The 24,189-nt window shown below is 47.1% G+C and overlaps 2 protein-coding genes across 3 annotated transcripts in view; both read left to right on the forward strand.

Annotated features, from left to right (window-relative positions):
- Nucleotides 1-337: 337 nt before the first annotated feature.
- Nucleotides 338-6,664, forward strand: RPS10 (ribosomal protein S10). The gene is made up of 6 exons (XM_056361458.1): nucleotides 338-460; nucleotides 1,501-1,650; nucleotides 2,136-2,307; nucleotides 5,568-5,645; nucleotides 6,036-6,091; nucleotides 6,576-6,664. The coding sequence occupies exons 2-6, from the start codon at nucleotides 1,501-1,503 to the stop codon at nucleotides 6,615-6,617; spliced, it is 498 nt and encodes a 165-aa protein (XP_056217433.1). The 5' UTR covers nucleotides 338-460; the 3' UTR covers nucleotides 6,618-6,664.
- A 2,373-nt stretch (nucleotides 6,665-9,037) lies between these two features.
- Nucleotides 9,038-24,189, forward strand: part of NUDT3 (nudix hydrolase 3) — a 32,822-nt gene continuing 17,670 nt past the window's right edge. For both annotated transcript variants that reach the window (XR_008825809.1, XM_056361456.1), the window contains exons 1-2: nucleotides 9,038-9,512; nucleotides 23,341-23,451. Coding sequence is in view for 1 of the 2 variants with exons in the window: in XM_056361456.1 (XP_056217431.1) it covers nucleotides 9,414-9,512; nucleotides 23,341-23,451 (210 nt within the window). In the remaining variant the exon portion in view is untranslated. The remainder of the gene's footprint in view (nucleotides 9,513-23,340; nucleotides 23,452-24,189) is intronic.

Below are 24,189 nucleotides of genomic sequence, written 5' to 3' on the forward strand. Positions count from 1 at the left end.
ACACGAGTGGGGACACGGAGGGGGTGACGCGGAGGGGGTGACACCAGCAGGGATGAGCAGGGGGTGACATGGAGGGGGTGACACGAGTGGGGACGTGGAGGGGGTGATGTGGAGGGGGTGACACAAGTGGAGGCGTGGAAGGGCTGTCACGAGTGGGGGGGTGGAGCGGGATGTCTGTAGTAGCGACCGCAGGGGGTGACACGACTGGTGATGTGGAGGAGGTGACAAAGAGAAGGTGACACGAGTGGGGACGCAAAGGCCGGAGCGCTCCCGGCGGACGCTGCCCCCCTCCCCCGTCAGGCAGCGCCGCGGGCACCCCACGCCCCCCCCGGGGCCCTGCGCGCCCCGCTCAGGCAGCGCCGCGGGCACCCGCGCCGCCAGGGGGCCTTCGGGAGGCCGGAAGCGGCCGCGCGGCGCAGGCGCGCTCCTTTCCGCTCTTGGGCCCGCCGCCGCCGCCACGGTGAGGCCACGCTCTGGGCCCCTATCGGTCTCGCATCGGCGCCATCCCTGGGCGGCGGCGTGGGGCCGCTGCTCGGCGGTGCCGGGAAGCCCTGGCCCGGCCCCCCGCGGGGGGAATGCCGCGGCGGGGGGGCGGAATTTAGGCCCGAGTTTGCGGGGCGGGAGGCGGCGGGGGGGCACTAGGCCGCGGGGAGGTCCCGTTACCGGGGGGGGGCAGGCCGCGGGCTGGAGAGTCCTGGGCTAGGGGCGACTGCGGGGACGAGCCGCCGCGGGACCCTTGTTCCCAGCGGTGGCACCGCGACCTTCCGCCCCGGGAGGCTGCCGTGGTGGGGTCCTCGGCCTGCCCCACGGGCTCTGCCCCGCTGGGGGCCGCCACGGCGCGGGGCCGGTGCGGGTGCTCCGCCGCTCAGCAGCTCCGCGCACGCCGCCGTGCCCTGAGGCCGCAGCCTTGCGGCTCCGCGCTGCTGGGCCCAGGGCGTCCCGCTCCCGGGCCGGGAGGCATCGCCTGGAATCGAGTGTCCCCTTGCTGGGGGTGACAGTGGCAGCGTGCTTCCAGTGCGGGCTTATGGGCTCTGGGAGCGAACTGTGAGAGGCTTCCTCAGCTCCCAGGTTACTGAGTAAAGTGTGAGTTAACAGCCACGCAGGTGTCCTCGGGTCTCCAGCACCCGTGGCAGACCCAAAACACGCCTCACCCTGAGCTGTGCCTCTGCCTCACCTGTGTCTGCCCTCGTCTCTTGTTTTGACTGACATGAGAGAGTTTACAGTCTTTAATATGGTGATGTGATTTAATGTTAAGGATCAAAAGTTTGGACTGCTCAGTTTTTCCTTCACAGGAAAACAGTGGGAAGGGATGCCTAGCAGATCAGGTGCTGAAAGGTAGTTCAGGAGGTTCTTACAGGAGACAGTAATCTGGGGGGTGTTATTTAAGCGTTAGGCTTTCCGCGCAACCTCACACTTGTTACTTTATATCTTCTGGTAGACTTTGAATGCATTTATTTTAAATCAGCAGTATTTACTGTTTACTGCTTGCCTCTTGTTTAGATGTTGATGCCCAAGAAGAACCGAATTGCCATCTACGAACTCCTTTTTAAGGAGGGAGTGATGGTGGCCAAGAAAGACGTCCATATGCCGAAGCATCCTGAGCTTGTCGACAAGAATGTGCCCAACCTCCATGTTATGAAAGCCATGCAGGTACGGACGTGAGGGCGGGCAGAGGGCTGGGCTGCCGGCCAGCAGGGATCTCTGCACACGAGCTTGTTGTGTACCTCTGAATAAACATTGTCAGCCGTTACCAAATAAACCTTGTCAGACATTGTCTTGCATTTGCCTTTTCTTTCCTATTACAGTTTTTTCCCCTGTTCTGATTTTTGCAATTTCGTTTTTGATTTATTGTTCCCCACAGACCGTAGAAGTTTATTATTTTTAGGATCCACATCTCTAGCTCCGTTTTTGAAGCTATGATAACATCTGTGAGTGGTAGCCTTGTATTTTCTCACAGGGTGGGAATGATGCTGTAATTTTGTCCTGTGCATGTGAACTTTGTCTCTACGTTTTTATTCCCCGTGTACCCTTGATAAGCTCTTGTGTTCATAAAAACATCTAGTGAGGGTATTGATCAGAGAATGTTGAATGGTGATAAGGATCACACGTGAAGTAATTGAGAATTCTCCCTCTAGTCTCTGAAATCCCGTGGTTATGTGAAAGAGCAGTTTGCGTGGAGGCATTTCTACTGGTATCTGACCAACGAGGGCATCCAGTACCTGCGTGATTACCTGCACCTCCCCCCTGAGATCGTCCCCGCAACCTTGCGCCGGAGCCGCCCAGAGACTGGCAGACCGCGGCCCAAAGGTGAGCGGTGGTTGCGGGGTGGCTGCCCCAGCAGCAGGAGGAAGCGGGGAGCGAGGTTAAGCGTGTTAGCGCAGGTGTGGTGGACGGTCAGCTTCCAGAGCAGACTGGCGTGAGTCGCTGTGATTTCTGAATGTATAAACATTATTACATCAAGGAGATATGTGTAGGTTTTATTGCTTCTGTATTTGGCACTAGCCTGATGGCTGCTGGCCGACTGAAACGTTGGAGGGGGATGAAGAAAACTGTGAGATGGAGAAACGCTCAAGAGTCTGGGTCTTGGCCTTGTCTGGTAACGCAAGTGGCTGGAATTCACTGAAATCAGGCCTGCCGAGACCGCAGGCTGTGGAGCGGGGTACAAATTGGTGCCTAGACACGTCTGAGGTCAGTGACAGGGGATGTCTCTTAACTGCCAGGGCTTTTCAAAACCTGCTCTTGTCTTTTGGAAAGGGCCGGCAGCAATCACTGGTGTTCTGTCAGGAAGATGATGTGTGCACTGTTGGTCCAGTCCAGCACATACAGAGAACCTTGTCTCTGGCTGAGTTACCCTTAGAAGAGCTGCCTGGGAGGCTGTTGCTGTAAAAGTTGAGTGGCCTTGGCTAGGACTGCTGAGATAGGGAACAGACCTGAATTCTTGCGCAGCACACGGGTGCAGGATTCAATGACTGAAAGCAAAAGCTAAGCCTGGGCACTGGATGTGCTTCACACGGGGGTTCAGCTGTCAGGTTGGTTATCTGCAGTTCTGCCTTTCATCACATAGACTTAACATGCTGTTGGGCAAGTCCTGTTATTAAAGCTGCTTTCTTTTAAAGGTTTACAAGAAATACATATGGTGTGTTGGGCTTGTAGTTCTCATCTTTTTTCTTGGTGGATTTTCTGGTTTGGGGTTTTTTTTTAGTGGGTTTTTCATAGCTTAAAGTGAAGGAGATGCTGATCAGGCAAACAAACGTGCTGCTGATACTGACTTCTTGGATTGCCTGCAACTGTCTAAAGTTTGTGTTGCAAACCTGCCTCTCTAGTCCACACAAGGCAGAAGCTATCTTTTTTCCTTGTGGATTCTTGGTATTGGCCTGTTGAATGGCTTGTGAACCATTTGATACCTTTTGTGGTATAATAGTGTGCAGTACAAGTGAACTTGAGGTGAATGTGCTGAAGCCACCATGCCCCTCAGTTTATGAAAATGTTACGGTGTACCAAGCTAATAATTCAGAACAGGAAAGATGGTTATGTTGCTTGTATGCATTTAGAAACGCTCTGCAAAATCCCTTCTGCTTAGTTTTCCTAGTTTCTTGTCCTGTAGTAGAGAAGAAACAGAGCAGTGCGGAATATGGACTGCAAAATCGTCCAGGAGATCTTTGGAGACATAAAAATTTTTCGAAACTTGGAGAAAGGGGGGACAAAATTGCTGCATCCTTGGCAGAACAGCATTGCCAGGTCTCTAGGGGCAAGAAATGTCTTCGCCTTCAAGGCAGGAGATTGTAGGTCTGTCTGCCTTGTGTGGAGTTGCCTCTTGTGTTTACCAAGAATAATGTAGGATATTGTTCTGCCCTTTAGAAAGGACTTGTGTGAAAGGGGAGTCTTGCATGACAGAGCTTTTCCTGGTAGATGGTAGGAATCTACTCGTCCTGCTTCTGACCTACATCATAATCCTGTCAGCAACTACTGGATACTGCACTGGGGATGAAGGCTGTGGACACAGGGTGCTGGGGGGTTCACCTCAATCTCCTGTAACTTGTTTTTTAGCCAAACAAAACTGTAGCAGCATCTGCTTCAAAGGAAAGAGTTGCATTGGAACTAGGAAGGTGCGGTTTCTTTGATCTCTTAAGTAGCTTGGGATGTTACAAATTTTATTCTTTAGGTGCTGTGTCTATCTAACGAGCTAAAGAAACTGCATATCTAATGGGAGGATGGGGCTTGTAGGTCCTGGCTAAAACCTGCTCAGGGTTTCTGCGGTGAGGAAGCTCCACTTTGCAGCACCGCAGCCCTTTCCAGAGCAGTGCCAGTGACCTCATTCAGTCTGCACCTTGGCAAGGTTAGCTGGTAGGGCTGCACGTACTGTCGCTTTCTGTGGTGTTTCTCCGTGGACTACCTGCCTTAGGCTGCAGCAGACTAGGGCTGACAGAGGCGTGTGTGGATGGTGGTGCAGAACTCAAGGTCTCCTGGAATTTTGGGGCCTTTTCTCGTGCTTCCATGCAGTGCTACTGACTGGCTCAAGTAAGTCTTGGTGCAGAAGCTGGAACAGTTGGGCTAAATCAGGTTTTAGGCTGCTGTGTATTTGATGCAATTTGTGTCTGTTACAGATGTAATTTGACTGACTGAAATCAAGGACGGACAGATCTGCAGTTTAAAAAATAAAAATTTTGTTGGCTGTGGGATGTGCTGTAATGGTTTAACCTGACAGAAAGGAAGGATGTAGAAGCACATGTAGGATAAGTGAATCTGCACATCCGTGGGTAGTGTTTCTCTTTGTTAATAAAGGCATCTATTGTAAGAACTGGCTTTTTTGGGGGAAAAACTAGTGCCTATAGTATAAATCAAGCCTGTAGAAGTGCATGATTCGTGATTCTTGCCCAAGACCGCTAGTAGACTGTGGTGCACCAGGCAGCAACTGCCCCTAAGTGTGTCTTGCTGCCTGAGCGTGAAGATCGTGGCCTGGTGCTGCAGGAGTGGATTTCATCTTTGAAATGGCGAACCCCCTGAGAGTGGTGCAGGGGCTGGCAGTTCCACCCCATCTGTTTCTTTACTGCAAGTGTTCTGTTTGATGCTAATCTGAAGTTACGTAGATAATCTGCTCTTAGTTTTATTAATCTAGTCCATTGTGGAGGATTTGTGATACTGATACAGTGTGGCTGTATTTTAGCTTGGGATCAGAATGTCATGCAATTTGTGATTTAGCTATGTCAGATGTGACAGATTCCCTTGTATTCCTTAGTTTTTTTATTAGCATTATTTTGTGGCTCTTGTTTGAAGGCCAGAAAACTGTTAGGATGATGCTGTAAATTCATTTTTCACATTATTTAACTTCAGCCTGAGCACAAGCTGGTGCATTTTTGCAGATTTCACCCTTAAAGTTAAGTTCTCCTTATTACATCACTTTTTTTTGTTCAGGCTTATGTACACTGTACAAACCAAGGTGCAGCTCTGCAGGTAGGTCTAATGCTTAACTGGAGAGCTACTTTTCCACCTTGAGATGCAGGGTCACCCATGGAATGAGCTGTGTCCCAGGTAAACGGTGTGTTTGATGGTGCTGTTTCCACTTTTAGGTCTGGAAGGTGAACGCCCTGCGCGTCTTACTCGGGGAGAAGCCGACAGGGATACGTACAGACGCAGCGCCGTTCCACGTGAGTGTCCATCATGTCGCTGTATGAATATCAGGCTGACCTTGCTTTCTGTGCAGCTTATGTCTTTGGGAGGATTGTCTTCAGTATTGGCCTCCTTTCAAGAAGAAAAGGGGAAAATGAGACTCTTGGCATAGCTTAGGCATTTGCACAACAGAGTTTATCTGTATCTGCTTCCAAATGGGAGTCTTTTCTTGAATTTTGTCAAGCTGGAGGCTGGGATTTTCTCAGGAGGTGGGTTCAGTAACTCTTTAACAGTCTCAGTAATGGCTGTTTTACTTGGTGATGTTTAGCCTTAGTTGTCTTTGTTTGTAAAGCTTTGATTCCAAGCAGGAGCCGCTGTAGTTGGGGAGTGGATTCTCTGGTTAGTAACTTGTTCTTCTCTCTCCTCAGCTGGGGCTGACAAGAAGGCTGAGGCTGGTGCTGGAGCAGCCACCGAATTCCAGTTTGTGAGTATTTGCATTTGAGATTTGCTTCCTTTATTGAGGCTTTGATTAGGAGAAACTGGATAGGTTGTATCTGCCTGCTCTTCAGCGTGGCGCTTCTCAGGTGTGCGGCTGAGGTCAGGTATTTGGCTCTGGCTGTGTGAGAGGGGCTGGTGCTGTGACGGGAAGCCAGTGGCACATCTGAGAAGCGAGCTGAGGTCTCTGGACGAAATGCATGTTTTTATACTTCAGAAACAGAAGAGTTTGAGGCATGATCTGCAGAGCTGGCTAGGATGGGTTGATTTTGTTCTTAGTATTGCTCATCGGGTTAACTTGTCAGGTAGCTAGTCTCAAACAGATCAGAGTTAGACTGTGCTTGGAGCAGGGGGCACTTCTCAAAGTAATGCAAAATTGAGGAAAGACAGCTAACTGGTTTATGATTTTGGTGGTTCTTTGTCGCTGTCACTCGCTTGATACGGTGACTAATGCTCTTCCTTTTCTGTTGCAGAGAGGTGGATTTGGTCGTGGACGTGGTCAGCCTCCTCAGTAGAACTTCCTGCTCATGTTTTGTGTATAATAAAATAGGTGAAAATTCCACCTGGGTTGCATCACTGTGTCTTACTTAAGTGCATAAATCTAGAGCTCACATAGCAGGGAGGTGACTCAAATCTCTGACATGTGGAACAATAGTAGTGGACTAACTTGTGATGAGAAAACAGGTTGTAGGAGAGGAACGGTGTAGGTTTGGTGGTTGCTGACGGGGTTTTGCTAGTGTGTCGAGGTGATTCTTAGGAAGGAATGAGGAGCCTCAGTTCATAGCTCAGGCAGTTTTTCTGCTCTGCCCAGGAAGATGCTAATTTCTAGTAATTCCCAGTAATGCAGTAAAGCTGGGCTGAGCTGAGGCTGTCTTGCAGACAGAAAATTCCAGGCAGTTCTGCTGTGTCAGCCTGAGGCCTTCTGTGAGTTGGACACAACCAGCGCAGGCAGGTGAGCGTTTCCTTCACCCAGTTCTGAAATGACTGGGTTAATTAACTGTGGTTTAAGAGAGATGGGTGTTTGTGACAGGACCTGCTGTCTGGAGCTGAGGCGAAGCTGGGGTGCCCTGCAGTGCAGCCTGCCAGTAGATGGCACGCGCCAGCTAATGACGGCGTGATGCTAATTGGAAAGGGTTTCTGTAGCCTGGGAAATGGTATCTTGTTCAAGGCAGCCTTAATATCACAGAAATGCTAGATACCGATCCGGGGGAAAGGAGCTCATTCCGGTCCTAGTTTGGTGTGAGGGAAATGGTGGGTACAAGATGATTTATTATTATTATTATTATTAATTTAGCTCTGAGGGAGTTGGCACTGTAGGGAGAGACTAGGTGTTTCAAATTGTCTTTTTAACTGATCCAGCTGCCTCCGCTGAAGTTTGTAGGTTACGATTTAGCTCAAACTAATCCAGACTAACCTGCTGGATCCCAGGTGACTGGATTTAGCCAGGATGCACTTTACAGCCTAGATTTTAAAGGGAATGTGCTCTAAAGAAGCACGCTCTCTCTTTTTTTTTTTTTTTTTCCCCTCTTCAGTTTTGCTAGTGAGCTTCTAGGTTGTCTGGGCCTACTGGGGCTTTTTGTTCAAGTTTCTTTTATCCTACAGAGTGGCGGTAATGTTTAAGCTTGTCTACTATGCATTTGTAGTTTGATATTGTTTGAGCAGCAGTGTTGTGTTCCGTGAAACGCTTAGCTTCATGCAAAATTAAGCAACTATTTCCAATCACTTGGAGTATTTCAGTGTGTGGCAATTGGTATGAAATACTGAATGTTTTCTTCCAAAATAATATTTGACTCAAAGGGAAGATTTAAAGGGAGGATCCAAACAAGTAAAAATTGCTTTTGTTTTGGGGTGAAGAGCCCTGGTCTAAATTAGACAGGGGAAGTGTTACCTCCATGTTTTTAATCCAGCCCGGGATGGGAGGTCTGTGGGAGGCAGAGCAGATCCCATTTTCTTGTCTCAAAAGCTTTTTGACATTCAGCTGCCTGAGCCGTTGGAGGGGTGTTGTGAGAGATTCGGCTGTTAAGTGTCTCCCTTTTGGCTGGTGCTCCCACTGGATCTCGGTGGGATCCACGCCTGGTGAAGAACCTTTTCTTCTACCCGTGTACAGAGGCCGAAGATGATGGTTTGCCTTACCCTCCATTTTTGACTGGCTGCTGTTGCAGAGCGGAGAGCAAACTGCTGAACCCGAACCAAGGCTGGGCAAACTGACCCTTTGATGGGGTTTTCCTCCTGGGGGAGCACATAAAACTGGGGCTGGGGAGCCTGGTGGCCCCCTTCTACCTGCAACCAAGCCAAGCCCTGAGTGCAAGCAAGATGTGGGTGCCTTTGCAGTGGGGTGATGCTGATGCCAGCTGCTCCTGGGGTGCAGTAATTGTGCCCTTAGCCTGAAGCCTAAAAATGCCCTTGGGGGGGAAAGGGGCGGGGGGGGTGGTGGGGGGAGAGGCTGCTAGTGCTCTCCCAGAGGTGGCTCGGTGCCGGTGTCCCCCCACACCTTCCAGAGGTCCCCTCCCCGGGGGTGCAGAGCCCCGGCCCCGCTGCCCCCCGCTTTGTTCCGCGCCCGCCCGCGGGGTACAATGGGACCCCCCGCGCTCCGCCACTGGCGTAAGCTGCGCCCCCCGCCCGGTGCAGGACGGGCATTCTTCCCCCGCGGCGGCTGCGCGCTTTGCGTAGAGCCGCTGTCAAAGCGGAGCCATGTGCGCGGGGGGCCGGCCCGGCCCCTGCGCATTTTTCGTAACTGCTAGGGCGCTCCAGCATGCAGCCGCCCGCCGCCTTACGTGCAGCCGCCTTATTCTGGAAGGCGGCTTGCGTAGCGGGCTAGCGTCGAAGCGGAGGCGTGGTGGCGCCGCCTGCGCGGGGGGGAGCGATTCTGGAAGCTGGCTGCGCTGTCTGCGTGGCGGGCGCGCCGTGAAGCGGCAGGGGGCAGCCGTCGCCTCCCCCGCCCGGCGGCTCTACGCCGTTTGCGTAGCGTGCCCCAAGATGGCGTCGCGGTCGTCGTCGTCGGCGGTGGCCGGAGCGCTGGTAGCGGCGGTGGAGCGGCTGGAAGCGAAGGGAGGGATGAGGCGGGCGAAAGGCGGCAGCGCGTAGCGGGCGGCTCCCGGCCCGCGGGAGACAGAGCGAGACCCAGAAAGAGACTGTCGCGGGGAGGCGGCCCCCCTCCGTCCCCCCCGTCCTTCCCCGCCCGCCCGCCCCTCGCGGGAGCCCCGGCGGGTCCTTCCCGGCGCCGCCACCCTGCCCGCCCCCGCCCGCTAGGCCGCGGGCCTCGCCGTCCCTCCGGCCTCCCCCCACCCCCGGCCGCCCCCTCGGAGCGGAGGATGATGAAGCTCAAGTCCAACCAGACGCGCACCTACGACGGGGACGGCTACAAGAAGCGGGCGGCCTGCCTGTGCTTCCGCAGCGAGAGCGAGGAGGAGGTGAGGGCCGGGGGCTGGGGGGCGCGGGCCACCCGGGGCAGGGCTGGGGGGGGGGGGGCGAGGGCCGCAGGGACCCCCCTGCAGCACCCCGGGTGGCAGCGGGGTTGATTATTTATTTATTTATTGCCCTCCGTACCATGAAGCGTGGCTGGGAAAGTTGCTGTGTCTCCCTCTATTATTATTATTATTATTATTATTATTATTAATTTCCCGTTAAACCTAAGGGAAAATGCCCGGGCTGAAAGCCTGTGGGCGGTGGGACAGAGGTGAGGAGTGTTGTGGCACGGGATGTGGGGTTTGGCACTGGAGGGGGGGACCCACCACGCTGGCACGACTTCAGTCCAGAACATCACATGAGATGGGAGAGGAAACCTGACCTTGGATTTATAAAAAGAAACTGGGATAAAAGGGGACTGATGGAGTGCCAGAAGTTGCTGTCCAGAAGGAAGTGGGAATTAAAGGTAGATGGGTTCGTTGAGGAACGGCTGTGTTGCTCAGTGGTGGCATTGTCCGTGAAGTTAAAAAAGAGAAACTTTACACCGACGTGCCTTTTTTTTAATAGCCTCTTAACCTGGGCTTGGGGTGCTGGGGACCAGCTAGACTGCGGGTCTTTTATGTTTTTGTTTTTTTTTTTTTCTTCCTTCTGGAATCAGACATACTTCATTTCATTTACTGGTTCCTGAGTGGCTGTGCTAAAGTCTTTGTTCTCCTGATTATCATATTTGTAGCTACAGGAAATCGGAAGGGAATGCAGACAGTTCGCTGGAGGAAAGTGAATTACCATACCGTTCAGTTATTATTTAACGTGGTGAAGGAGGCTTGACAAACCCTTTGTAGCTGTGCTGTCATGGTGAGGAGTGTCAACGGTGCAAGCAGAAATGGTGTGAAAGGAAAATGATGTGTTTTGGTGCAGCGTTCGTCGTAGCTGGTCCTTCCCGCTGACTTTCAGGAAATCTATGATACTTTGAACTAACTACAAAGAAGAACGTAATGGTGTTGTGTAATGATACTGGGGCTAATCAGCACGGGTGGGCTGAAGGCATCTGAGTTTCCTCATGTGATTTTACACAATTTGTGGGGCAAGTGTGGCAATTCTTCTCAAGAGCTAGATGCCTGACCACGTTAGCTTACGGTATGGCTGAAGGTGGAAATGAAATTTGAACAGCTACCTGATGCAGTCAGCTTTTGTCCGGTTTTTAGTCTTTATTTTGCAACGGCTCAATTTGCAGTGTTGTACAGGCTCCCGTCTGCCCCATGGTAGTGGTCCGTTGTGTCTTCTGGCCAGTGGGAACTGGTCTTATGGTGTCAGTGACACAAAGGTTTGCCAACATGGCAGTTTCACGATGCTGACCCGAGATGGTTGAAGAAGGAAAAATGAACTCCTTCTAGAGGCGTGCAGACTTGTGACAAATCCCTTTCAGTGTAGGTTGAGCTGGTTAGGTTTGTTTAAGGTTGAGCTTTAAAGCTGTTTTTATGTGAAAGTTGGGCCCGTGTTGTAGTTTGCAGCAACTTTCAGTGGACTGAAAATCTCATTTAATTTCAACTGGTATAATTTCAGGCTTTAGTTTCTAGGTAAGACCTAGATTAGTCCAGTTTCAAAGGCAGGAGCTGAGGTAGCTGTCTCCCTGAGCGCCTTGTCTTTTCCGTGGGCCTGTTACGAAGGCTGCAAGTGAAGCCCTGGAATTTGTTCTCACGTGAGTGTCATTTTCTCAGTTGAGCTTTGGTCGCTGTTAGCATTTGGCCTTGCCTCTGATCTCCCCAGTAAAATCAGGTGGTGTGCTCTGCTGTTCGGTGGCATGTTAAGGAGTGCTAATTGCTTTGTAAATGATGCAGCATGGGCTGTAGATTGATTTCCTCAAGTATGTGCATGTGTGTGCTTTTTTGTAAGTGAGCCATGGAAATAGTGAAGCAATGAATTAGTTTTGTTTTGGATTGGCCTCCTGAGGACATCACACAGCCTTTCTAACACTGTATTTATTTACGGTACCTATGTATTTAATGCAGAGCTGAAACTGCATCCTGTGTTCTCATCTACTGTGTACGTACTGCAGTGTCCATGTAAGTGGACTTTTTCAACAAATGCATTCAGGAAAGTTATTACCACTTCACACGGTACTAAACACTTACACACCAGCATAGACTCCTTTCACAGGTGTTGCTCTTGGTCTTAGTCAAAAGGCCTAGAAGCCATTTAAATTTTCCTTGTATCAGTTACTGAAATTGGCAAGCAGGAAACCTTTGTTTTTATTAATTTCTCCGATTATTTCTTAGGTTAATTCTCATTTGTTGGCGTTTACTTCATGTTTAATTTGAGAGAAGTCTACTTGCCTAATCTTACTGCTGCTTGCACTTTTTTGATAACAAGAAAGGTGTTATCTGTACACATGTAATTATATAGTTTAACCTGTCTGTGAAAGATTTCTCATTTTTCTTGGAGAATAATACAAAATTTTTTTGTGCTACTGACATACTTTATTATTGATTACTTCTATTAAAATGGCAGTTGAGATCTATTTCAAAGACCTCTCCCCGGAGAGGGTGAAGAAAACCAGACCCAAAGTATGTTAGTAAAGATCTATTAAAAGCTTGCTGCTTAAAAGAAAAAAGAAAAAAAAGAGCAGGTTTTGATAAATAATTTAAACTTGCTGTATTAAAGTTTTATTTTTCTGCAGGACTGGCTGTTTCTGGTTACTGCTTCTTTTAAGCACTTAAGAAATAGTAGACCTTAGCTCTCGTGTTTCTTCTTCGTTTCCTGCTATGAATTTTAAAAAAACCCAAGTTTTTTCCCTTTTTGAGCCCCTAATTAGTTCCTGAATTAAACCATTTTGTCAAGGAACAAGAAGAAATAAGAAGCATTTTGTTTACACTTACAGAGAAGGCTACTTTTTTTTTTTTTCCTTTTTAGGTGTTTAGCCCCTAACTCTTCAGTTCACTGATTTAATTTTCTTTAAAAATAGCTATCAATGGAGATTGTTAAGCAGCATGTCTTTGGTTAGGCATTACGTTTGCAAATGAAAAGAGCCTTCGCATAATAATACTTTGCTTCTTTTTTAGTTTTTTAAGTGATTGATTTTTTCCATGTGCTGCTTGAGGTTGCACATTTTCTCTGTATTGTATTTGGAAGCTACTACTTTTGGACGGGGAAGAAGCTCTGGAAGTTTTTGGAAGACAAAACGTTGGCTGAAAAGATGTCTTTGTTACATATTCCTTTAAAAAGCAGTACAGGGAGAATTCATTCAAACATGAATCTCAAATGGACCAAAAAATAAGTTTCTTAATTGGGCTGTGTGTGGGGGGAAAAAAACTCCTATATCTGTGTCGTTTCATAAACAGTGAGCCACCGCAGAGTTGATGTCTTTTTGGGCAGGAGGGAGAACAGGGGAATCAACAGGATTAATTCAAAGAGAGTGTGAACAGACTTCAAAGGACCTTTCCGCAACCAAACACCAGGGCTCTGCTGCTTCCATCTTTTCAAATGGAGTGAACTTCCCTTGCTGCTTCTGCGAAAGTGGGGAGAGCAGATCAAGGGATCCCCAGTCCTGTGTTACCTCTGAAATAATTTTATTGCTTTGTGATGGCAGCGCCTCTCACTATTGCTATTATGGTGTTATTTAAAAATAACACAAGCATTTTTTGTGTAGACCAGCTGTTTCAATGAGGAAATGTTCCAGAAAATGTCACTAATATCTTACTATTAAGAAGCAGATGGAAGCCTGCTCAATGGCAGCATCTCTGTGTTACATTTTGACAAAAATAAAAAGAAACCGTTTGGCTTTAAGTCCTGCGCTGGTGTAGCTACAGGTTTAAGCATGCCTGCATTGTATCTGGTGAAAGGACAAGCTGCTCATTAACAACTGGTATTTTTAAAGACTTTTTGGAGGAAATGCTTTGGAAAGAATAGGATCCCGGACTGGTCGTCTTTTCTGAATTGTGAATGAAGTCCAAATTGCGATGAGGAAACAGAACTTTCACACAGCGGCTGGTAAGCGCCCTGGCTTTACTGTTCTGTGAGCACGCCAAGGCAATACGGTCACCAAAAGCTACGTTTATGTAGCCCTACAACAGCCTCGGTTGGGGAAAGTAATTTGAATGCAAACGAACCTTTTTCTTCTTCTCCTGGGTCAGTTTTAAACCAAGCAATGATGTAATACGGCAGTTCTCAAATTCTCACTGTAGTACACGTTGATGATCACACAGTGTTCCTGGGCCATCCTTTGTGTGTTTGCTCCGATATAAAAATAATAATAGCTAAAAACACTTGGAGTACTTTGCTTTTGGGACATAAAGGGAGCCCAGCATCGTGTGATCGTTGTACTTTCCATGGAATATAGTCTCAGAATCTCTGTTCTGATGGCTCAGCTAGGCTCTGTACATTCCCTTCAGCTGCATAAAAGGGTTGTGGTTGAAACCAAATGAAGTTCTCCCTGGCTGGTGCGAACACATTACCACATCTCCAGTAGAATATAGTCCAGTTCAGAAATAGTTCTCTTGCTTGTGCTTCTCCTGTCCCTCTCAGCTGTGCCTGTAGCTAGTTTTCTCCAAGAGCAAGAGTATAAACCTCTGCAAACCCTTGCTTCCATCTTAGAAGGTGTTTAGTCTTTTCAGAGAGGCAGCTTTCACAAACAATCTTAGAAGCAATTCCATGATCTCTTGTACTTTCCCAGACTACAAAAGAAGGAAAATTGTTAAATTTTCACTTAATTTACTGGAAGCTCTGTAAGCTGTTGTGAAACTGGAGAATTGAGTCAGCGTTGTTCTGCTGCAACTCAGAGAAAGTGATGAGTATGGGCAGAGGAGGGAGCATGCTCGATCCCTGGGTTTGTTGAGAAGGTCCCAGCAGTGGTGGCCTCTGTCTCTTCCCTGCATAATGCTGCTTTGAAATCTCTTTCATCTCAGATTCATTTACTGCCTGACCAGAGGCTGTAGCTGTTTTCCCTGCCTTTCTCTCCTCACCCTTTGCGTCCTGTCCCCTGGCCTTATTTCTTTTTTTTTCTTTAACTCATGATCAGTTCCCCACCTTGGTTCATCTCATCACCCTTCAGACAAGCTACTGAAGTGTGGAGGCAGGTACAAGCAGCTGGGGGGTGTACCCAGCTGGGACTGCTGCCTAGGACCTAATCTTTCCATGCATGGTCTCTCAAGGTCTGGAAAAACAACTCTTTTGCTTCTCAGTCAAAGGAAAATGATCATGCACTTGGATTTTATAAGGAAAATTATCCTTGTTTGCATACCTCTGTGATAGGGTTGCCCAGAAAAATTGGGTAATTTCAGTTGAACAAAATGAAGAAACTCAATTCTGCCTTGTGAATAGTAAACGTCAGTGTTCAGATGCTGCTGTATATAATACGCAGCGGTTGGGAAACAGGTACTCAGTTTCTTTAAACACTAGCTCTTTCTCAGTCCAACCGAGAGAAGACTGGCTGCATAGGCTCGTCAAGGATCTTTCAAATTTTGTGCATATTTATGTCAGAATTTGTGTCTCTGTAGCTGTCTTTGTTGTGCAGTGGATAACGCACACTAAGTCTTTGTTCTCAGAAATTTCATGTTAACTTGAAATTCAGGCAGATACAGTTACCTGCTGGCTAGATGCTTTTAATTTTTTTCAAGGTTCTTCAGATGGTTTGAATGTTATTTTCGTTTCTATTGACTTCGGTGGTTACTTTTTCTTGTGTAAATAACATATATTGATGTTACATGCAGAATTAACTACCTATATTTGAAAAGCCTCTCTAGAGTTTTCATGGCTGTAGGGTTTTTGAATGTTGTATGAGTAGTACTTGTTAATCAAAACAGTAAATGTATACATATGCAACTGCTGACATCCAGAGTCATTCAGTCCATGTAAAAGGCCAAAATAGTCCCTTCATTTCTCTTTTTTTCTCTCCTCATTAAAACAGGCAATTTACAAGCTAGCATTCCTTCTGGAAAAAAATCCACCTGGACCTGTTGTGTCACTACTGAGTGGTCAACAAACTGGTTTTGACAGGCAGAAATAGGTTATCGGTTTGGGGTCTTACACTGGGAGTTGCCTCCTTATCAGCCTTTTGCTTCCCAGGCAAGTGGCTGCTGGTTCAGGCATTTCAGCTGGTTTCTCTGTCCCGTCCCTGCTGCGAAAGGCATGCTGCAGATAATTTTTGTGGTTATCTGCAATGTAATTTTGATGGAGGGAGAGGACTCTGGATTGTGGTGTTCTTTGGTAAGAGTAAGCGGCTGCTCTGAAGTCACAAGAAACTGTAGTAACAGTAATATGACCCTTGGTATTTTGAAGCCAGAGCAGCAGTGCAGTGCGTGATGATTAGTGATTGTTATTCTAAGCAGCAGCCTAAAAACCAACAGAATTTTCTTGGGTTTTTCCTCTATGGTTATAGTACTTTATAGGTGCGATCCAAACACTTGAAATGACTTGAACTCCTTCCAGCTCACCTCTTACTCAGTGTTCAAGACTTGTGCTTTACGTTTGTGTCAGGTTCTGTAGCCTGGGTGCTTTCTCCTTCTAGCTTTGGGCCGTTGATTTTCTGCCTCCAGTTCCTAGGTACCACCTGGGAGGTTACAGCATTACACCACGGAGCAAAGCACGGGTGTGCGTGCAGAAATGACACTCGCCTAAGGAAATGGGTACTGTTGAGAAACAGTAGTGCCTCTGCGAGGACGTGCTGTTATGGCCAGGAAAGGGGTGTTCTGTGGCTTGCTGTTGAGGTTGTGTGTATTTAGCGAAGGACACTGTCATGTTTTAAGCTGGCTGTACCCTTGCTGACCACTGGCTGTACTTGTTACTACTATGTGCTAACTTCCTAACGTGCCCTGAATAGCAAGAGGGTGGGAGAAGCCCTCCTTGTAAGCCTTGGCGTCTGTGTTTAGACCGTCCTGCGTTAGCAGTTTGGCAAAATGCATGTTTTGTTGTAGGGTGACTGAGGCTGTGTTTCTGTGGGTTAAATTAGCTTAATTTTTGCATGGCTTTGCTAACTACAGGGTCTCTTTTCCCCTCCTGCTCCTCTTGCGCTCTGTCAGTGTATGCTGTTCTTGCTGTTTAAAGGCGGTTTGATGTGGTTGAATCAAGATCCCAATTTTGTCAGATATAAAAACATTAAGTCCAGTAATAATAGTATATTGGGTTGGTAAAAACATTTGTTAACTTCGAGTAATGCGTAAAAGGTCTTTATTATGCTGGACACAGAGCTGCACCGGCTACAGCATCCTGCCTGGTCATAGGGCACATCGGAGAGTCGCTAGCACAGCTAAACTCCAGGCTCCTGAATACAGAGACTCTTATTAAATTGAAACTTTCAAACAAAGACAGATTGTACGGGGGGGGGGGGGGGGGGGGGGGGGGGGGGGGAGGAAATCATTGAAGTCAGCCATCTTCTCCACCAGTCTCACTACAGCGTGTTATGAGACATGTTACTTGTTTGCAGTCTATTTTCGGGTAAATAATGCTAAAGTGTGAAATGAATTTAAATGTCGGGAGGTTTGTGCTTTAGTCGCTATGCAAAAGACGTGATTTTGTGGCTTAATAGTGATAGAACGCGTGAAAGAGGTTGTTTCAGTAGCCAGTGGCTATAGGTTGGCTTCTGGCAGCGGAATGCTGGCTCGGCCAAAACCCATGTATTTAACATCTTGTCTGCTGTTTCTTATTAAGTCTGCCAGCTTGATTGTGTCCTTAGGCTGGCGTGTGTGGGTAGGACTGTCTTTTCCTGGAAGTCTGGAAGGTTCGCAGCTCATTTTCCATCGGTGTTGTAGCCCAGCTTCTAACAGCGCTGTAGCCCTTTTTGTCTTTGCTGTAATGCTTCTGTGGAGCCTCTTTCTAGGAATTGTGTTCCTTACGGTGTAGCTACTCTTGTTTTATTTATGGGGTGCTGATGGTGGTTGTTTAAATCCGCCACAGCATGAAAGAACCTGGGAATCCCTCAATCTCTCTTCTGTTAACTGAGAATTAATTCTCTGCCTTATTTTGGTTACCTAGTTCTTGCTTTGCAGAACTCCGTTTTTTTGGGGGGAGAAAAAAAAAAACCCTGATGTGAATACAACAGATTTGTATGTAATTAGGTTGTTTTAAGGTCAGCATTGTGTATCGGGGCTCCCAGATTTATCCCGGTGACAAATGCTTTTCCCCTTTTCCCATGGAGCTCCTAGCTCCGCGTGTGGCTGTCCAGGCAGCCTTAGATGTCTCAGCATGTTTCCTGTCTCCTTTCGGGGGGAAAGTTGGTAGGCTGCTCTAGATTTGTTTGGATTTTTTGTATGCATGCTGCTTTGAAGGTTGCTTACTGTAAGGGCTACAATCTAGCACTGTTTAGGAGCCCCTGCTGTAGACTTCAAACGTTGCTTATTTTTCTAACCTTTCTCTTATTTCATTGATTGTGTGTGAGAGCTACTTCAGGGCTGCCTTGTGCGTTGCCAAAGAGGCTTGTGTTGCTCATTTCCCTGCTTTGAAATGACATAATTGTCTTTCAAATCCTGGAAAACAGAACTTGGCCATGTGATGTGATACCTGCAAGTGCTTTTCCAAAAAGACTGCAAGACTTGGCTTCAAAAATCTGCCCACAGAATCCCTGGTAGGACCAGAGTCTCAGTAGCCATCTTAACCACAGTTGCCTGGCAAGAAGAAAATGGAAATGTCAACCTTCCTTTGTGTTTCAGCCTGTTGTTTTGTTTTTTAAAAAGGTAATTTTTAGTGTATTTGTATGATATTTTGATTAAATATCTTCATTATTACTTAAAAACATTCATCTGAATATATGCTAAAGAAGTTAATGAGCAAAAATCCAGGTACCAAGGACACACGAGGTGGTCCTTTAAAAAACTTTACTCTTCTGCTTTGTAAAATTGGATTGTATTGGAAAACGTTTAGTCTGAGCAATTGAGTAACACTTTTTGTCATGCTATGTTGTAAAGTGAATGTAAGCTAGCCTTACAGTGTATCACATGTTTGTTCTGAAACTTAAAAAATATTTTTGACCTCATTATGGCAGCAATACTATGGCATCACTCTTCTGCAACCTGCCCAGCTGGTATCTTTGCTTCCCCAGGTATTTTATGTTCACCCATCCAGCTATCTGGGGAAAAGGTTTCTGCAGGGGAATGTATTTCTTATTTTGCAAACAGCTTTTCAGAGTGGAAAACTTTTTTTGGAAACGGTTTTCAGAGAGAGGTGTTTTTTCAGCAGATCTCATTTTACTGGCTTTTGGGCAGTTTGTAAACATTTGAGTGATGTTGCCTTGTGAAAATATGCCTCGTGAGAAGCTCAAGTTTGTGACCACCTGAGGAACATGAACATACCTAAGTCTATGGGACCTGACAAGATGCATCCCGGAGTCCTGAGGGAGTTGGCTGATGTAATTGCCAAGTTGGTGTCCATATTTGAAAAGGACTGGCAGTCAAGTGGACTGCAGAAAGGAAAACATTGCACCCCGTTTTAAAAAGACTAGAAAGGAGGACCCTGGGAAGCACTGACCTGCTGCCTCACCTCTGTGCCTAGGAAGGTCCTGGAACAGATCCTTCCGTTAGCTATGCTAAGGCACATGGAGGACAGGGAGATGATTCGAAACCGCCAGCTTGGTTTCACCAAGGGCAAGTCCTGCCTGGCCAGCCTGGCCTTCTATGATGGGCTGACTACAGCAGTGGACAAGGGGAGAGCTATGGATGTTGTCTGTCTGGACTTCTTTAAGGCCTTTGACACTGTCCTTCAAAACAACCTTCTCTCTAAATTGTAGAGGTATGGATTTGATGGGTGGACTGCTTGGTGGATGAGGAATTGGTTGGATGGTCGCATCCAGAGGGTAGTGGTCAACGGCTCAGTGTCCAGATGGAGACTGGTGGCAAGTGGCATCCCTTGGGTCCATACTGGGACCAGTACTGCTTAACATCTTCATCAGTGACATGGATGGTGGGATTGAGCACACCCTCAGCAAGTTTGCAGACAACACTGAGCTGAGTGGTATGGTTGATGCGCTTGAGGGATGGGATGCCATCCAGAGGGACTTGGACGAGCTTGAGAAGCAGGTCCATGTGAACCTCATGAGGTTCAACAAGGCTAAGTGCAAGGTCCTGCGCCTGGGTTGGGGCAACCCCTGGTATCAGTACAGGTTGGGGGATGGAGGGACTGAGAGCAGCCCTGCCAAGAAGGACTTGAGCTACTGGTGGGTGAAAAGGTGGGTGTGAGCCAGCGATGTGTGCTTGCAGCCCAGAAAGCCAACCGTATCCCAGGCTGCATCAAAAGCAGCGTGGCCAGCAGGTCAACGGAGGTGATTTTCTCCCTCTCCTCTGCTCTGGTGAGACACCCCACTCCGGGGCCCTGCATTCAGCTCTGGGGCCCTTCGCGTGGGAGAGATATGGACCTGTTGGAGTGAGTCCGGAGGAGGCCAGGAGGATGGGATGGAACGCCTCTCTTAGGGACGGGCTGGGAGAGCTGGGCTTGTTCAGCCTGGAGAAGAGAAGGCTCCGGGGAGACCTTACTGCAGCCTTCCAGTACCTAACGGGAGCTTGTAAGAAAGATGGGGACAAAGTTTTTATCGGGGCTTGTTGTGATGAGACAGGGGTCATGGTTTTAAACTAGAAGAGGGTAGATCAGATTGGGTATAAGGAAGAGACTTTTTTTACAATGAGGGTGGTGAAACAGTGGAGCAGGTTGCCCAGAGGTGGTAGATGCCCCATCCCTGCCACCATCCGAGGTCAGGCTGGATGGGGCTCTGAGCATCCTGATCCAGTGGAAGATGTCCCTGCCTGTGGTGGGGTGGCTGGAATTAGCAGACCTTGAAAGCTTCCTTCCAACCCAGATAATTCTACGATTTGGATTATAACGACCCTTTTACTGGATCCCTTGAAACGCGTTGCATGTATTGGGAGACGGGACTTTTTCAGATGTGTGGGTTTTTGAAACACACCAGTGTCTCACCCTCATTTTGAACTAGGCCCCTTTGTCTTGGGAGAGCTCATTGGTAGCAATATCCTGTTTAAAGTTGTTTTAAAAGAATGACCTTGTAGGGCATGTTTCCTGCTCTCTCTTGATGGGATTTCCTTTTTATTAAACAGGAAATAGTCTGATTACATAAAAGTGTGAGAATGACAGGTTTTTCCTTCCCAGTGAGGGTTGTTCATGTTAATTCTATTCAGAAAATGCTCAACAGCCAGAGCAGCTGAAGTTAATTTACTTTGCCTAAAACTGTTGTTTACACCTAAAAGTCCCTACTAGTGTGTTGCTATAGCATTGTCTTAGTCTGAGCGCTCCATCAGGCTTTCCTGTAGAAGTCTTTGTACAGGGGTTTTCTGAGCAGATACTTTTTTCTCACAAATAGAAGGTGGCAGGACTTCAATGGCTCGAAGTGTGCTGCGCCGAGTTTCAAAGATCTGTTTCTGCCACTTGTTTTAAATCTTTTCCTCCTTTTTTTTTTTTTTTTTTCCTTTGAGCTGGACCTCTGAATTGAAATGGGAAATGGCAAAGATGATGGCTTCCTTACCTGGCAAGAAAACAGATACTTGAAATATCTATTACCTTTCTTTTAAGTTTGTCCTCAGAATCACCTGCTGACCCAGAGGTAGGAATTTCAGGCCAGGCTCTTCTGTGTACGATGCTGGTAATGAGACAGGATGAAGTGAAAGCCCTGTAGTAGGAAAGGGTGCAGTGATAAGATGGCACAGCCCATCGGCGTGCATGTGTGCTGAGCCTACCGCGGCCACATATTGGCAAACCAGAGGTGGCTGCTGGTGACAGCCATACAGTCCCAGCCCGTGGTACCTGGCTGCTGTCCCAAGCCTTGAAGGCTCCACGGATGAGTGAAGTTTACATTCCCTATTTAGGCATGGCTTACTGGTCGTGTTTTATATGGATTGGATGTTTGGGGGAAAGGAATTCCATCTTCCTCTTGAAGAAAGCCAAACACCATGGGATGTTACTATAGAGTAAATGCTGTTCCGTTGCAGCCTAAGCCAGAAGATGCGTCAGGTAGTAAGCATCTCCGTTAGGAAACTGCATGGCCCATTCAGCTTAATTCATTTCTGGTACGTGTTTGCCTTGATTCAATAGACGTACCGGGGAGTGCTCGGAGATTTCGATGAGCTGCTTTGGGAAATGATCCTGCTTCGTGCAGTGCAGGACTGAGGTGTGCGTTCGGACTGAACTGGGAAGAGGAGGCTTTGAGGTGTTATTTTTGGTGGGATCCACAGAAAATTGCTGATTCGAGGAGTGCTGACACTTGAGAACACCGAGTTTAGTTGCAGGCTTAGGAAAGGTTAGACCAGCAGTTGCCAAAATCTTTGTTATGACCCCTCTTCAGTTTCTGCCTTAAGCTTTGCTACTGCTGGTTTGAAAGCTGTGGTTTGGACCCCCACAAGTGACCCTTGTCTCCTCGCCCTGGTATGTTCTAGTCTGCTGGCCCCCCCTCTTTTCCCCGTGCTGAGCCAGCGTGGTCTGGGTGGCCCTGGAAGACGAAAAATCACTTTGCAGCGTGGTTGGTTGGCAGATGAGTTTTCAGAAGATAAAAGAACTGGGAAACCCTGGAAATCTTACGCTTGTTTTTGTTTCAGAAGTTTTAATTTTGAATTCTGTAGGTAGGTTTCCCCTTGGTAATTAGCACAAATCTTTTCATATCCTACTGGTAAATCAACATTTACACAGTAAAGCCTGGGATTTTTAGTGTCTCGCACAGTTTAACTTCGAAATGTCTGAAACTGTTACAGCTGGCCTGTAACCTAATTGGACTGGTATGTTGGAAAGTTTCTGGAGCAAGTCGCTTTGGCTGTAAGCTTTGTGCCAGTGAAATGATGAAGTATAGCATGATGACTCTAATGAACAAGCTTTGTTTAGAGAGCTGAAAAACAGTATTAGTTTTGTTTTTAGTTTCCATCTCTGCTCATGGATGTATTGCAAGTAGATTTAATAAGCAGTGTCTCAATATTCTTTGGGGAAGTTTTTCGCCGGTGGAGATTGTTAGTTGGCTTTTTGTTTCTGGAAGACGACAGAACAAAACCTGAACTTGCACAGAGCAGAATTATGGTGGAATAAAATGTGTTTCAAGAAAGACTGCCACAAAGCCTGCTTATGAAAAATTACTCCTGTGAAAGTGGTTGAACTATTTTCCTGATTCAAAAAAAGTCTGTCCTTCTATGCAGCCTCGTCATAGGGCTTTTAAGTGGTTTAATGTAGAATTATTTTTTGTTTGTATCTCATTGAACAACCTCATCTAAAATAAAAGTAACCAAGTGCTGGCTCTAGAGCTGAACTCGGTGGTGCCTGCTGCAAAAGAGGCAAAACTGGGAAGTTGACAATCTCTGCTAAAACAATTGCACATAAATATTTTAGTGGGTAGTTACCTGACTTGTGTATGTCGTTAGCATAACTGCAGAGGCGGACAAGGCCAAAGGTACTGATGAAGGTAAATCAAGCTACTTCTGCAAAGGTGCTGAGCAGTTTCTGGTGCCATCTTAGGTTGTTGCATGCTGTGTATGTATCCCAAGCTGTCGAGACTATGTAGTGACTTTGAGTACAGCAGTGATCTCTTCCACTGTAAGTATTGTGATGCTGTATCAAATAGCAGATCATTGTTCCGGTATGCAGAGGCACTGATTTATTCTGTGATGTGTCCGAGCAGTGAGAAGGTAGCGGCTGAAATAATTTGAAGTGTTGGAGTGCCTTGGTGTCACCGATAATATAGTTTGCCCAGCTGTCTGAAAGGGGCTAAGGAAATTGTCTTGGAAAAAGTGGATTATTTTCAAGGGCTCGTGTTGGATTGGCTGTGTCTGGAGGTGTGAGAGATGCAAAGACAACTTCTCTTCAGCTGGGCTCTGAAAAGGAGCATCGCCTTGAGTTTATACATCACCTGTGCTCTGCTTTCCACAGGTGCTGCTGGTTAGCAGTAGTCGTCATCCTGATCGATGGATTGTCCCTGGGGGTGGCATGGAGCCCGAGGAGGAGCCCAACGTGGCTGCTGTACGAGAAGTCTGTGAAGAGGTGAGTGTTTGACAAGAGCAGGAGCTCCTGAAGCTTTGCTGCTGATTATTGGTGAAGGCTTTGTGAATTTGTTTTCATCACTCTTGCTTGTTTTTCTTAAGATGGAAAGGAATACAAGGTCACTGGTGATATCCCAGTCATATGTGGGAGGGAAACCAGAGTCCTAAATAAAGATAGCACAGGAATGTAATTAAGGCGCTCTCGGTCAGAATGAACTTTTCCTCACCCGATACCTTTAACTGAAAATAGATAAAATTAAACTGTAGTCATTTCAATGCATATGATGATATTCTCTGGTTTGTTTTCTCTCTATGACGAAGAGTTTCTTAAGAGAACTTTAAAAAAGAGCTGTGCTTTTGTGGAGCTACCTAATACTTGAGTAGAAGGTAGAAAGTAAGACCTTATGAACCACTGAAGACACCCCAAATATAGGGACCTTGGTATGTTTTGATCTAGTACGTATTTTGAGTTTTATGTGAATAAGATAAATTGATCATGAGAGTTATAAGCAATAATCCCTAATATGTTAATTTTGGTGGGTTTTTTTTTTTTTACTTGAAGCTATTTCAGAAAGGAGATCAAACAGCAAATCAGACACAAGATTGATGATCTGTAAGGAGAAGGCGTATTTTTCTCTTAAAGCTGAAAGAACAATTTTATCCTTCACAAGGAAGAACTTAAAGACAGCAAATGGCAGTTGACTGCATCGTATGTAAAACACGTCTTTAGAACTTGCTT

This window comes from Falco biarmicus, chromosome 16 (genome assembly GCF_023638135.1).
Source record: "Falco biarmicus isolate bFalBia1 chromosome 16, bFalBia1.pri, whole genome shotgun sequence".
Taxonomy (NCBI): domain Eukaryota; kingdom Metazoa; phylum Chordata; class Aves; order Falconiformes; family Falconidae; genus Falco; species Falco biarmicus.